Source organism: Pteropus alecto, unplaced genomic scaffold (genome assembly GCF_000325575.1).
Source record: "Pteropus alecto unplaced genomic scaffold, ASM32557v1 scaffold75, whole genome shotgun sequence".
In the NCBI taxonomy this organism is placed as follows: Eukaryota; Metazoa; Chordata; class Mammalia; order Chiroptera; family Pteropodidae; genus Pteropus; species Pteropus alecto.
This window is the reverse complement of record NW_006440638.1, coordinates 1,606,689-1,620,796: the sequence shown is the minus strand read 5'-3', so window position 1 is coordinate 1,620,796 and position 14,108 is coordinate 1,606,689. Positions and strand designations below refer to the sequence as shown.

The 14,108-nt window shown below is 33.4% G+C and overlaps 1 protein-coding gene across 1 annotated transcript in view; it reads left to right on the top strand.

Annotated features, from left to right (window-relative positions):
- ATR (ATR serine/threonine kinase) overlaps positions 1-14,108 on the top strand; it is a 136,272-nt gene that overhangs the window by 68,663 nt on the left and 53,501 nt on the right. Inside the window, 3 exon segments of the mRNA XM_015593746.2 lie at positions 7,575-7,781; positions 8,561-8,674; positions 11,344-11,459. Of these exon segments, the coding sequence (XP_015449232.1) occupies positions 7,575-7,781; positions 8,561-8,674; positions 11,344-11,459 (437 nt within the window).

Below are 14,108 nucleotides of genomic sequence, written 5' to 3'. Positions count from 1 at the left end.
CTCTTTTGGATATCATTGATCCTTTTCTCCATTTGTTCAGCTGTTTCTTAAGCTTGCTCTTTCATTCTTCATCTCTTTTAGTGTTTTCTTCCTCTTCAGAAGTTCTGTTTTGTTCTCTTTTAGGGTTTCAGTTTCTTAAAAAACTCATTCTGCTGGTCTAGTTTTTTTCTCAGCTCTTAGAATTGGTGATCTGAGTTATTTTGAATCTCATCGAATTTTTCAGAAGTACAATCTTGAATTCTCTGTCATTTAAGTTGCATATTTCTATGTCTTTAAGCTCATTTTCTGAAGATTTTTCTCTTCTATGTTCCCTTGTCACCCTAGTTATTCATGGTATTTGATGAATTATTTCTCCACCTGAGCATTAATGGGAGTGTATTCTGCTCCCCCCACCCCCACCCAGGAAGAAGATTTATTATATAGAGGTCTTCCTTTAGCCTGTCGTTGAAGTATTTTTCTTTTGCTTTCCAGTAGGTGGTGTTCAAGTGGCTTGGGCTCTGCTTTGAGACTGATGATGCCTTATTTTCTTTCTGACAAATATTCAAGTCATGATGGCTACCCTCAGTCCCAGCCTTTGTCAGTGGTACCGACAGTGGACTTTGGTTTTGGTAACATTTGCTCATACTCCCCTGGGGCTTCACGGAGCTGGGTCTAGGAGGATATGGGGTTTGCGGAGAGCCACACTCTGTAATGGTGTGTGTGTGAGTTGCTGCTAATCTCCATGCCTCAGCCTCGTGCTTTACAACCACGGCTGCTAAGACCCAACTGTTGCCCTTTGGCACTTAGTTTCCACTCTGTTTTCTGCCCTGATCCCTGAGCTCTGCTGCATGGAATTCGCATATTCCTTAGACAAGGCTCTTCAGAGAACTGGCTGCATTTTCTTCCCTCTCCCTCCTCCAGCAGGTGCTCTGGCTGCGAGAGACAGCTTCTTTGTTTCTTCCAATCTACCCTCCTCAGACTCCCTTGGTTTTTACCTCTGGAAGCTCTTACATGTAGATCACTCACAGAGACGTGCTTGTGTACAGGATGGTTGTTATTTGTTGAGTTTTAGATGTTCAACTTATTATTTCAAGGGGAGAGAACCTGGGACCTCTCTCACACTGCCATTCTTTTCAAATTTCTCTCCTAAGGTATTTATTTTACTTATCATGTTATTCATTTCTGACTGGTTCTTTTTTATGTTTTCCTCCTTTATTTTTATGTTTTTTATCTCTTTGTTAAAGTTTTTACTGAGTTCACCTATTCTTCTCATATGTTCATTGAGCATCCTTATAACCAGTGTTTTGAACTCTGCATCTGTTAGATTGCTTGTCTCCATTTTGTTCAGTTTTTTTTTTCTGGAGCTTTTTTCTGTTTTTTCATTTGGACATGTTTCTGTATCTCCGCATTTCGGCTGCCTCCCTGTGTGTGTTTCTGTGTATTATTAGGTAGGGCTGCTGTATTTCTTGGTCTTAGCAAAGTGGCCTTATTGTAGTAGATGTTCTGTGAGGCCCAGGGGTGCAGTCTTCCTGGTCACTTGAGCTTGGTGCTCAGTGTGTGTCCCTTGTATCGATTGTGTGTGCCCTTCTGTTGTAGTTGAGCCTTGGTTGCTGTTTGCATATCAGTGGGAGGGACTGACCAGCTTTGATGTGATTGGCTGATCACTATAGTGGAGGAGTTGCTGTACAGGGACTGACCCTTTGGAGCAAGATTCACTTTAGCAGGGCTCAGGTGCCTGCCCAGTCTGTCCTTTGAGTGTGTCATCCTCGGTAGTGGCAATGGGTTTTACTCCATCTCAGACTCAAACTGGCTACTGAGCATGCAGGCCAGGGCCTGCTAGGAGAGACTGTGCTGCAGGCCAAGTTCAGTGTAAGCCTATATGCTCTCTCCATGACCTCCTGGCATTAGCCACCAACCAATCTGCAGATGGCCAAGCCACAGACCAAGGCTAGCTACTGCTAGTGCTGGGTTTGAGGCTGCTCAGCAAGAGGTATGAGGCACACTGAAGCCACATACTGCTTATATAGGTTTTGTAAACCTTTAAGAGATTTTCGAGAATTCCACAGCATGAGCCAAGACAGGCCATTTGTATCGAAAATCCCCTGGAAGCAGCTTTGGTGTGGTGAGTGTCAGGGAATCACTGGGGTTGAGGGGAGGACCAGTGTTAGCTAGATTGATGGAGACTCAGATATGGCACCTTCCTGGGTCTGCACACAGTTAGAGGGAGGGCTCAATAAAGGAATAGTGCTCTCTGCCAGCACTTCATTCTGGGAAAATCTGCTTCTCTAGCCCTCACCCAAACCATTCATTTCCTCCCCATATGTCTCAGTGCCTTTCAAGCAGCTGCCCCAGTGCTGGAGCTCAGAGCGAGTGAGTTTGTCACTGAATATGTCTGTCTGCAGGCTCTTTAAGAGGAACATCTGTGATTCTAATGGCCCTCCATCTCATTCAGACTCAAACTCTGCTGGTTTAATAGCCAGACTTATGATTATGATGACTTGTCTTCCCGACACTGGAACCCTGGGTTTGGGAGACTGGTGTGGGGCCAGGACCCCTCACTCCTCCGAGGGGACCTCTGCAGCTGAGATATCCTTCCTGATTCTCAACTGCCTCCATGGGTGTAGGACCAACCTGTTTCTTGTCTCCACCACTCCTACCAGTCTTGAGGTGGCTTCCTATGTATGTTCCTACTTGTAGGATTTTTTTATGTTCAGCTGGACTTCAGGCAACTCCCAATTATGGCTTTTCTGTAGTTTAGTTGTAATTTTGATGTGGATGTGAGAGGAGGCAAGCAAGGCATTTACCTACTCCACCATCTTGACTGGAAGCCTATTGACTTTTTGATAATAGCCATTCTAACAGGTGTGAGGTGGTATGTCATTGTGGTTTCACTTTGTATTTTTCTGGTGATCAGTGGTGTTGAGCATCTTTTCATATGTCTGCTGGACATCTGTATATCTTCTTTGGAGAAATGTCCTCTGTCCATTTTTTAATTGGATTATTTTTTTAGTTTAGTATGAGCTGCTTATGTATTTTGGATATCAACCCCTTATTGGATACATCATTTGCTAATAGAGTCCCCCATTTAGTAGATTGTTTTTCTGTTTTGTTGAAGGTTTCCTCTGCTATGAAGATTTTTAGTTGGATGAAATCCCATTTATTTATTTTGCTTTTCTTTCCTTTGCTTGAGGGGACATATCCAAAAAGATATTACTCAGGTTGATATTAAATAATTTACTTTGTTTTCTTCTAAGAGTTTTATGGTTTTAGGCCTTATATTTAAGTTTTTAACCGTTTTGAGTTGATATTTTTGTATGTGGTATAAAAGGGTGGTCCATTTTCATTTTTTTTCTCAACACTATATGTTGAAGAAACTGTTGTTACTTCAGTTTACATTTTACCTCCTTTGTCAAAGATTAGTTGACCATATAATCGAGGGTTTATTTCTGGGCTCTCTCTTCTGTTTCATTGATTTTCATGTCTGTTTTTGAGCCAGTACTCTACCGATTTGATTATTATAGCTTTGTAGTATAGTTAAGGGAGCATGATACCTCCAACTTTGTTCTTTTTTCTCAAGATTTCTTTGGCTGTTCAAGGTCTTTTGTTGTTCCACATAAATTTTAGTAATATTTGTTCTGTTTCTGAGAAGAATGACATTGGTATTTTGATAATTGAATTGAATCTTTAAATTGCTTTGGGTACTATGGTAATTTTAACAACATTAATCCTTCTAATCCATGAGCATGGTATATGCTTCCATTTATTTGTGTCTTCTTCAGTTTCTTTCTTCAGTGTCCTATAATTTTCAGAGTACAGGTCTTTTACCTCCTTGGTTAAATTTATTCCTATATACTAATTTTTCTCTAAATGTTTGATAGAATTCACCTATGAACTTGTCTGGTCCTAGGCTTTTGTGTTTTGAGAGTCTTGATTTCTGCTTCAATTTTACTGCTAGTAATTGGTCTTTTATTGATAGTAATTTCTGTTTCTTCTTGATTTAGTCTTGGTAGGTTATATGTTTTTAGAAATTTATCCATTTCTTTTAGATTGTCAAATCTGTTGTCATATAATTGTTTATAGTATTTTTTAATGATCCTTTTTATTCTATAATGTCAGTTGTAATCTCTCTTTATTTCTTTTTTTGTGTTATCTTTTCCATTTGATGAGTCTTGCTAGAGGCTTATCAATTTTATCATTTCAAAGAACCAGCTCTTAGTTTCATTAATCTTTACTATTATTTTTCTATTTTCTTTTTCATTTCTGCATTTACCTTTATTATTCCTTCTTTTGGATTTTGTTTCTCTTTTTCTAGTTTATTTAGATATAAATTTAGATTGTTTATTTGGGATATTTCTTGATTCTTAAGATTGGCCTGTATAGCTATAAACTTTGTTTTTCTAATTACTTTTGCTGCATCCTATAAATTTTGGAAGGTTATATTTTCATTTTCATTTTTCTCAGGGTAGTTTTGATTCCCTGTTTGTTTTCCTCTTTGATCCATTGGTTGTTTAGAAGCATGTTGTTTAGTCTCCATGTATTTGTGTTTTTTCTAATTGTTTTCCTGTAATTGATATCTAGTTTCATGTGATTGTGGTCAGAAAATATGCTTGAGTAATTTCAATCTTCTTGCATTTATCGAGGCTTCTTTTGTGGCCTAGTATGTGATCTGTCCTGGAAAATGTCCAGTATGCACTTGAGAAAAATGTGTAACTGCAGTTTTTGGATGAAATGCTCTATAAATGTCTATCAAGTAAAGTTGGTCTAATGTGGCATTTAAAGCCATTATTTCCTTATTAATTTTCTGTCTGAATGATCTATCCATTAAAGTAAGTGGAGTATTAAAGTCCCCAATTATTATAGTATTGCTGCCTTTACGTCCATTAACATTTGCTTTATATATGCGAGAGCTCCTATGTCCAGTTGTAGATATTTACAATTGTTATATCCTCTTCTTGGATTGACCCCTTTAAAATTATGTAATCTTCTTTGTCTATTTCACATTCTTTATTTTGATGTCTGTTTTGTCTTGAGTATTGCTACCCCAGCTTTCTTTTCACTTCTATTTGCATGGAATATCTTTTTCCATCCTGTCATTTTCAATCTATATTTATCTTTTGATCTGAAGTGAGTCTCTTTGTAGGTAGCATATGTAAGAGTCATGTTTTTTTTTTTAATCCATTCTGCCACCCTGTATTTTGATTGGAGCATTCAGTCCATTTACATTTAGAGTAATTATCAATAGGTTATGTGCTTATTGCCATTCTGTTATTTGTTTTTTTGGTTGTTTTTGTTGTTATTTAGTGCTCCTTTCTTCTCTGGATATCCTTCTTTTCGATTTGTTGGTTTTCTTTGATGTTTTGATTGGATTAATTTCTCTTCATTTTTTTTTTTTTTGTGCATTTTTTTTGTATGGTTTTGGTTGATGGTTCCCATGAGGTCATATATATCCCTATTATTTCTATAGTAGTCTATTTTAAGCTGGCAGTCATTTAAGCTCAATTGTATTCTAAAAGTGCTACATTTTAAAATTAAATTTATTGGGGTGACATTGGTTAGTTAAAAATATAGATATAGATCTCAAATGTAAAATCTTATAACAACATCTGTATATTGCATTGTGTGTTCACCACCAAAAGTCAAATCTGCATCCATCATTATATATTTGACTCCCTTTACACTTTTCTACCTCCTTCTCCCCTTCCTCTTTTCCCTCTGGTAACCACTAAAGTGTCGTCTATGTCTGTGAGTTATTGCTTGTTTGTCTCATTCATTTTTTATAAAAGCTCTACATTTTTACTCCACCCTCCACTCTATGTTTTTGATTTCATACTTTATATCTTTTTGTTTTATCTCATGATTATTTGTTGTAGTTATAGTTAATTTTGCTACTGTTATCTTTAACCTTCTTATTACCTTTGAAGTGGTCGATTTACTATAATTATTGTATATTTGCCTTGACCAGTGAAATTTTTTTCCCCATTCCTGTATTTTCTTATTTCTGGATGTGGCCTTTTCTTTTCTGCATAAAGAAACCCCATTAACATTTCTTGTAAGACTGGTTTAGTGGTCATGAACTCCTTTAGTTTTTCCTTGTCTGGAAAATTCTTTTTCTCTCTTTCAAGTCTAAATAATAACCTTGCTGGATAAAGTATTCTAGTTTGTAGATTCCTTTCTTCGAGCACTTTAAATATCTCCTGCCACTCCCTTCTGACCTAAAGTTGCTTCAGAGAAATCAGCTGATAGCCTTATGGGGTTTTCCTTGTATGCGACTTGTTTTTTTATTGCCATTGCCTTTCAGATTGACTTTATCCTTAACTTCTGCCATTTTAATTACAGTTTGTCTTGGTGTGGGTTGTTTTGAGTTCATCTTGTTTTGAACTCTCTCTCTGTGCTTTTTGGACCTGGGTGTCTGTTTCTTATCATTACTTAAAATATTCTTTCTGCTCCTGTCTCTCTCTATTTTCCTTCTAGAACCCCTGTAATCCAGATGTTAGAGGAATATCCCAGAGAACTCTTATCCTTATTGAAATTCTTTTTTCATTTTGCTTTTCTTATTGGTAGTCTCTCTCTCTTGCTTGTTGTGCAGAGGCTGTTTAATTGGCTCACAATTGTCTTTCAGGAAGATTTGCTTTAAATATAGGTGTACTTTATACTCGGAACTAATTTAAATAAATAAATTAAAAAATAATAATAAAAAATAAAATTAGAAAAAGTATATATATATAGGTGTACTTGGAGTGTATTCCTGTGAGGAGATGAGCTCAACATCCACCTGTGCAGCCATCTTGGACCCCCTTCTGAATCATAGTTTTAACATAGAATTTGAGATGGTTGTATGCTTTTCTTTTACCAGAAAGAAAATTATATAAATGAAATAATTCTAAAGTGGACACACAGTACAGTATTTAAATCTTAACTGGCTTGAGATTAGTCTCTTTCTTAATAGTTTTTCATTATAGCATCCTCAGGAGATAGATGAAAAAAGATTATCTAAACCAACATATTTTTTATTAATGCTACCTCTTTCTGTTTACCTCCTTTTTAAAGAATCATTTCCACAGAACCTTTTCCCCATATCTTTTTTTTCCTTCTCTAGTATTTTTTAAAATACTTTTTAGTGTTCTTGTTTTAGCTAATAGCTATTCCTCCTTGATTTATTTACTGAAGTATGTGTTGACTATCCTGAGTTCTTTTTCATCTTCTTCATTGCTTCTTTACCTTGTAAATATGTTTGTTTTTGTACAAATCATATGATATTTTAATTATTCGTTTACATGTCCATTTTTTCATTAGACTGAACTCGGGATAAGAGCTATGTCTTATTTTTATTTGCTAATGTAATAATATTCAGTAACTGTTTAAAGAATTAATGATTAAAACTTTCAAACACACTCAATGATTCTAATACTATAGAACATACCGTGAACTATAGTATGTGAACTCATCAAAAACTGGCTGTAAACACTGCAGATATGGGGATTTAATTTTGTCAATATTTATGTCAGATATTCCTTAATATTTTTAAGCTTTCTAGTTACGTAAATATACTAGTTTGTAGAAGTTATGTATAAACTTTTCTTTGCTTTTTATTTTAGGAAAAACTGATAAAATATGCAACAGATAGTGAAACAGTGGAACCTGTTATCTCACAGTTGGTGACAGTGCTTTTGAAAGGTTGCCAAGATGCAAACTCTCAAGCTCGGTTGCTCTGTGGGGAATGTTTAGGGGAATTGGGGGCAATAGATCCAGGTCGACTAGATTTCTCAACAACTGAAACCCAAGGAAAAGATTTTACATTTGTGGTAAGTAATGATAATTTGGAATGATAAGAAGAGTTCTCTGTCCTGTTGGGATTTCTGTATTCCTTTTACAAAGAACTATTCAGCTTATCCTTAGTGGAATTTGATCCGAACTAGAGACAATTTAGGTAATTTCTGAATTTATTCCTTAATTCTCTGCAGAGATCTTTAGCCAAAAGCAATAAAGTTTGAGCCCAGCCTAGTGTGCCGTGTTCTTTAAAATAATTCTATCCTAATTTTGACAAATACTTAAAAATTAATTATTTAAATATTACTATTTAAACACTATTGCTAAGTGTTTCCATGGGAAACTAATTTCCCAGGATGTTTTAATAGTTTGTGTGCAAAATTTCTGTGATCAAATGAGTTTGGGAAATCCTATAAAACAAAATCAAACAGAACTTTTAATATATTGGTGCCCATTGTGACTCTCCAAGAGAAGGTTATGTTTAAATTCTTTCTTGGAGCTTCTCAAGTGACCAGAATGGAATTTAGGAAATGATATATATACAATTTTCTTTCTCAGAGTTAAAAACCAAAAAGTGCAAATTATTGGAGCTTAATAAAAGTTGAATAATTCTAATATACTTTATAAATAGCCTTAAAAGTTTTAGATTTGGATTCTTAGCTACAGATTATATTTTAGCCTTGATACCAAACTTAGTTTGAACCTTACTATCATTTTCTAAGTTAAATTTACTTAAATTCACAATGGATAGCACATAATGGTTTAGAAAAATTTATATAAATTATTCTTGAATTTTTTTCTTGTTTTTATTGAGACTGGAGTAGAAGATTCAAACTTTGCCTATGGATTATTGATGGAACTAACAAGAGCTTACCTTGCATATGCAGATAATAGCCGAGCTCAAGATTCAGCTGCTTATGCCATTCAGGTAAGAATGCATATAGTCATTACTTGGCTTTACATTATTGGGTTCTAGTAAGAAAGATGTAAATTCTGTACTTTTGAAACTTATTTTTTAACTATCATTTTCCTTATTAAAGTAATATAAAGTCATGATAAAAACTTCAGAGAGTACAGAAATGTACTCTCTTAACAGATTATTATAGGTATTTTGAACAATTTTTTATGTATATATAAATATATATGTTTTCTCCACCAAACAAGGAGATGACATTACTTATAATGTTCTGTAACTTGATTTTCTTTTGTGTTTAACAGTCTGTCTTGGGTAATTTTCCATGTCAGTACAATTCATCCTTTTCAATGACTTAATATTCACTTTGAATATATGATATTTAAGAAATTTGTTTAACACATTTAAGTTGTGTTTTAGGTTTTTCACTTATAAAAAAATGATTTAGGGAATATACATATATTTCTGGGCACTTGAATGAATATATCAGTAGTATAAATATCTAGATATTAAAGTGTGTCTCAGAGCAAGTACAGTTTACATTTAGTAGATTTTATCAAAACAGTTTCACCAACTTATATTCCCTTGACAAACCTGTCTTTTCATCAAAATTTTAAATCTTTGCCAGTGTGACAGATGAAAATTGGTACTATTTAAACTATTGGTAGTTTATTTTATTTTAATTTGCATTTAATTATGAGAGAAGTATAGCATTTTAAATATATTTATTACTTTTTTGTGAATTTTCTGTAAATCTTTTCCCATTTTTCTCTTGATATTGGTCTATTTTTTACTGACGTTTAAGACCTATTTGGATATAATGGAAATTAACTCCTTGTCTATAATACATGTAAAAAGGATTTTTACAGTTTGGCTTTCTTTGCTTTTTTTCATGGTATTTTTTTTTTTTTTTTCAATTAGAAGTTTCTTTGTTTTGTTGGACATTCAGGTCTGGCATTCATGGTAAGAGGACTGGGTCATAGATAGATATTTGGAAATTTTTGTTGTGGAGATGGTACTTAAAACTGATTCTGGATAAGATGATCAAGAGAGGTACTATAGTTAAATAGGTTCTAGTAATTGAAACCTGGACAGTGATTGATAAGTGGGAAGGGAATAAGTAATAAGTATAATAATTTAAGGATTGAGAATTGACCATTAGCTATATTAACATAATGGTCATTGGTGAATTTGGTAAGTGTAGTTTCAGTGGAGTACAGAAAGCCTTATTAGAGTATTTTTAAGAACATGTGGGAAGAGAGGAATTAGAGAAATTACAGAAACTCTTACTGAGGTGTGTTGCAGGAGAATGAGATAGTAACGGGAGAAAAGAGGAAAAATAACAGTATGCTTATATGTTGCTTGGGAACAATTTAGCAGAGAGGCGAAAAGTGATGATATAGTAGAAAAATGATGTCATACTATTTTAAGTTGTTAAAGAGATGTGGAATATTGTATAGCAGTGTAAGGGGCTTAATTAACAACAAAAACAATTTATCTGTAGTAACAAGAGAGAAAGCAGAGCACATGGGTATTGATACCAATATTGCTAAGCTGGGTAGATAGGATGTTGGAAGTTGTAGAGGTCTATTCTGATTACTTCTGTTTTTTCAATGAAATATGAAACAAGGTCTACAATTATAAGTATATTAATGTTTTTAACCTCCAAGGACAGACATGAAAGACCAACAATTCTCTAGCTTTTTAGTTTCAGGATCATTTACACTCTTAAAAACATTAATATACTGCTCTAAATGATCCTGAAACTAAAAAGCTAGAGAATTGTTGATCTTTCATGTCTGTCCTTGGAGGTTAATGAAGGGGGCCTCTGTTAGCTAGAGCAGCTTTGTCGAACATCAGAAAAAGCCAACTTCAAATAAAATTTTAATAACACTATAAACTTAAATGAAAATTAGTTTTGGATATTTCTGTATTTGAACTTTTCTTATACTTCCTTTCTTTTATTAAAAAGTACTAAATATAAATGTAAAGTACATATTTTGCTAGACAGTGCTTATATTTTATAAGTATTAAGAATACATCTATTGCTACGGTTTTTTTCAGTGGAATTGGAAAGAAAGAGTAATAGCTGATGGAATATATAATACCCTAACATATTTGTCTTGTTTTGAAAATTGGTATTAGAGACAAAGATTTTTTTTTCTTTATCTATAAAATCCCATTCGTTTTATTTTCAGGAAAGTAAAATATAACCATTTAATTCCTGGGCATTCAAGTAAATTAGTCTTTAGCATTTATATTTTATATTCAGAATTTTAAGTTCAGTGTTTCGTATCTAGAATTTGAGATATCTTGAATTTTCGAACTGTTTTGGATTTGTAATTGCTTCTATTAAAATTAAAAAAAAGTCAACTTCTAAGAATTGTACTTCAGCAAATATGGAAAATTCTAATTTTTTTCTTCCAAATAGCTCTTAATCTTATATTTCAATACATATTATATATAGAACACAAACTGTATGTTCAAATACTACTATAGCTTGTGATCTTGAGTAAGTCATCTAAATGATTTTAAGCATTGAAATAAATATCCTAAGTTCACAGCCCCCAAATTTTATACTTTTATAAAATTATTATATATGTGTAAAGAATGTATAGAATGTTGATGAATGTAAAGGTATATCTCCTTCACAATGGATTTACAAATGTAAAATGTGTTTGTAGGAGTTACTTTCTATTTATGACTGTAGAGAGATACAGATTGACAGCCCAGGTCACCAATTGTGGAGGAGATTTCCTGAGCATGTTCGGGAAATACTGGAACCTCATCTAAATACTAGGTTGGTAGACTCATTAAAACTATTTTCATGACCTTGTTTTAACTTTATAAATTAATTTTATTTGACATAATTTTTTAGCATTCATAGTATTTTTGGTATGTTCTAATATGTATTTTCCACTTTGATTTATACTTATAATACTGTCAGAATGAGTAGTTCATTGGTTAAATTCTGTAACTTTAATTATTTAGATAAATTTATTGATGCTAAAAAGATTGATTTTTTTTTAATTCAACTGTCAATACTTTGAATCTACTTTAAGTTGAATATGACTTGAAGCTTTTGATAGGTATAATTGATATAGAAATTTTAGAGTTTAAAGGTAGTCTTAAAGCCTTTAGTAACCACAGATAGAAATAAGAAATCTTCAGCCCCAGCTAATTTCTCCTCGTGTAGAGATTTTCTTCCTCTACTTAAAAAAAAGAATTTTCTAATCTTCCTTTCAATTTTAATGACTTAGGACTGATTGAAACACATAAATTTTAAATGATTTTTATTTAGAAACTATAATTTTAGGTACTCTAGGTCACATGCATATTATTTGACCTTGGATAAATTACTTTATTTCTTTGAGCCTAAGTACTGTGCCTAGACTTGTGGTAAAATTCTTTGTAAAAGCCCTGAAGTATGCATATTTGCTAGATACCTTTTTATATTTAGAAACCTTTAAACATCATTTTATTTCTTATGATCAACATTATTTAAAGATATATTTTATTAATAGAAAGTAAAAGTCAATAATTAAAATTTAGTTTTTCTTTTTTGAGGATTCCACACTTCTTCTTTTCTTTATCCTATATTTTATAGCACTTATAGATAAATGCTTAAGAGTTTCTGTGATGTAGTGCAAAGTTTATGGTCTTTGGAGTCACATAGACCTAAATTTGAATCTTGGCTGTGCATTTGGTAGCTCTGAAGTCTTGGGCCAGTTCTTTAACATTTCCAAGTCTCAATTTTTTTTATCTTGAAAACGCGGGTAGTTTTTGTTCTCTTGAATGATTATTGTTAGGAATAAAGAAGATAATATTAAAATGTACCTAGTAGAGTGGTTAACATTTAATTAATACTCAATAATAAATGATTATTCAGTTCTAGCTTATTGAATAAATTCTTTACCTTTTTTATGAGGGTTAGGGTGGTTAATGCCTACTTCACATGAAGTAGAAGCCAACATTTTTTCCTACTTGCTATTCAATTTAATTTTTCAAAAGAAGTCAACATTGTCTGCCTACTTGTTATTCTTTCATAAAAAGCAATATTTAAGTAGTCATTTATAAGACCGATCTTAGCAACTCAATGAGAATTCTTGTGACCCTTCTGCTTTTATATCTGAGAGCTTGAAGAAACCTCTCAGATGGTCCCTCAATGGTGGAGATTAGGAGATTTATCTGGCTGGGATCTGCTCATTAAAATTGTCATTTCATAAAAATAAGAGATCAGTAAAGGGCAATATTAATGGTGTTAATCCATGTTTACTTAAAAGCTTTTAAATGAAATACCAAGATACCAGTTTAGCCAATAGGTCAGTTTTATAGCTTAGACTACTTGATGTTTGCTTCAGAGGGCTTGGGGGAAATAAAGAATTTCCTAAAAGCATATCTTTGTTTTTGCTGCCTTGAAGTTATACTCCTAGACTCTCCTTTAATCTTTTTTTCAATTGGACTATTTATAGACAGACAGTCAGTAAACTTGGATTAAATGATGGCTATATTTAGGGGATTTGGTTTCTAGAACTGGACAGATCAACTATAGTTCAAAGTTGCCATAGAAATAATTTTAGGAAAAAACATTAGGATATTGGCTAGGTAGAACCTGGCTTGTACCCCAATATTGGTAGTTTTCTTGTCATGTTCACCATAATACTTGGTAAAATCATCTAGAGAATTATATTCACGATGATTCAAAATAGTGATAGTTAGCTGAGAGATTATTGCACTTTTAAATTCTTAGAAATTTGGAGCAGTGAAATGCACAATGCTTGCTGAGATCCTTGAGTATAGGGCATCTCTTATATTTGTCATTTCCTAACCTTAATTGGTGATTGAAAAGGAATCCAGTCCCCTCAAAAAAATGTTACATACATGTAGTTGTACGATGTCAGCGTTAATACTGAGGAGCAAATAGAAAGGATCATGTTGAAGTTATGGAAGAAAGAAGTAATAATTGATATAAGAAATACCCCAAGGAGCATCCAGAATAGTAGCCATGTCCCTAATGAGAGAATAGATCTAGAGTGAGGAAAATCTTTTCATTGTAATAAAGACAAAATGACAAATATAACTCAGCTAAGTTTACAGATGTGATTATGGGAAGCAATGGTTTCTTTTTTTCTCCATGAAGTATAAGGTATAGAAAATGAGATGATTTGTGTAAGTGGCAATGGAGTTGGTGTAGGTGATATGAGCAGAGTGATGATTTGAAATAATTGCTATGGAAAACAGAAGAGAGGTCCACCGAGGTTAAAGACTAAAAATATGTAGTACTGATCCCATAAGCAATTGAGCGATATTCTGCTATCAGTGCAGTGGCCTTGATATCATTTCTGTGAAGGCAGACATTCAGATTGATCCGAGGTTGGGAGGTTGGCAGATTGGTACAGCTGGTAAAGACACTGTGGCAATGGAGTGAGTAGAGGATATTACCAAGAGT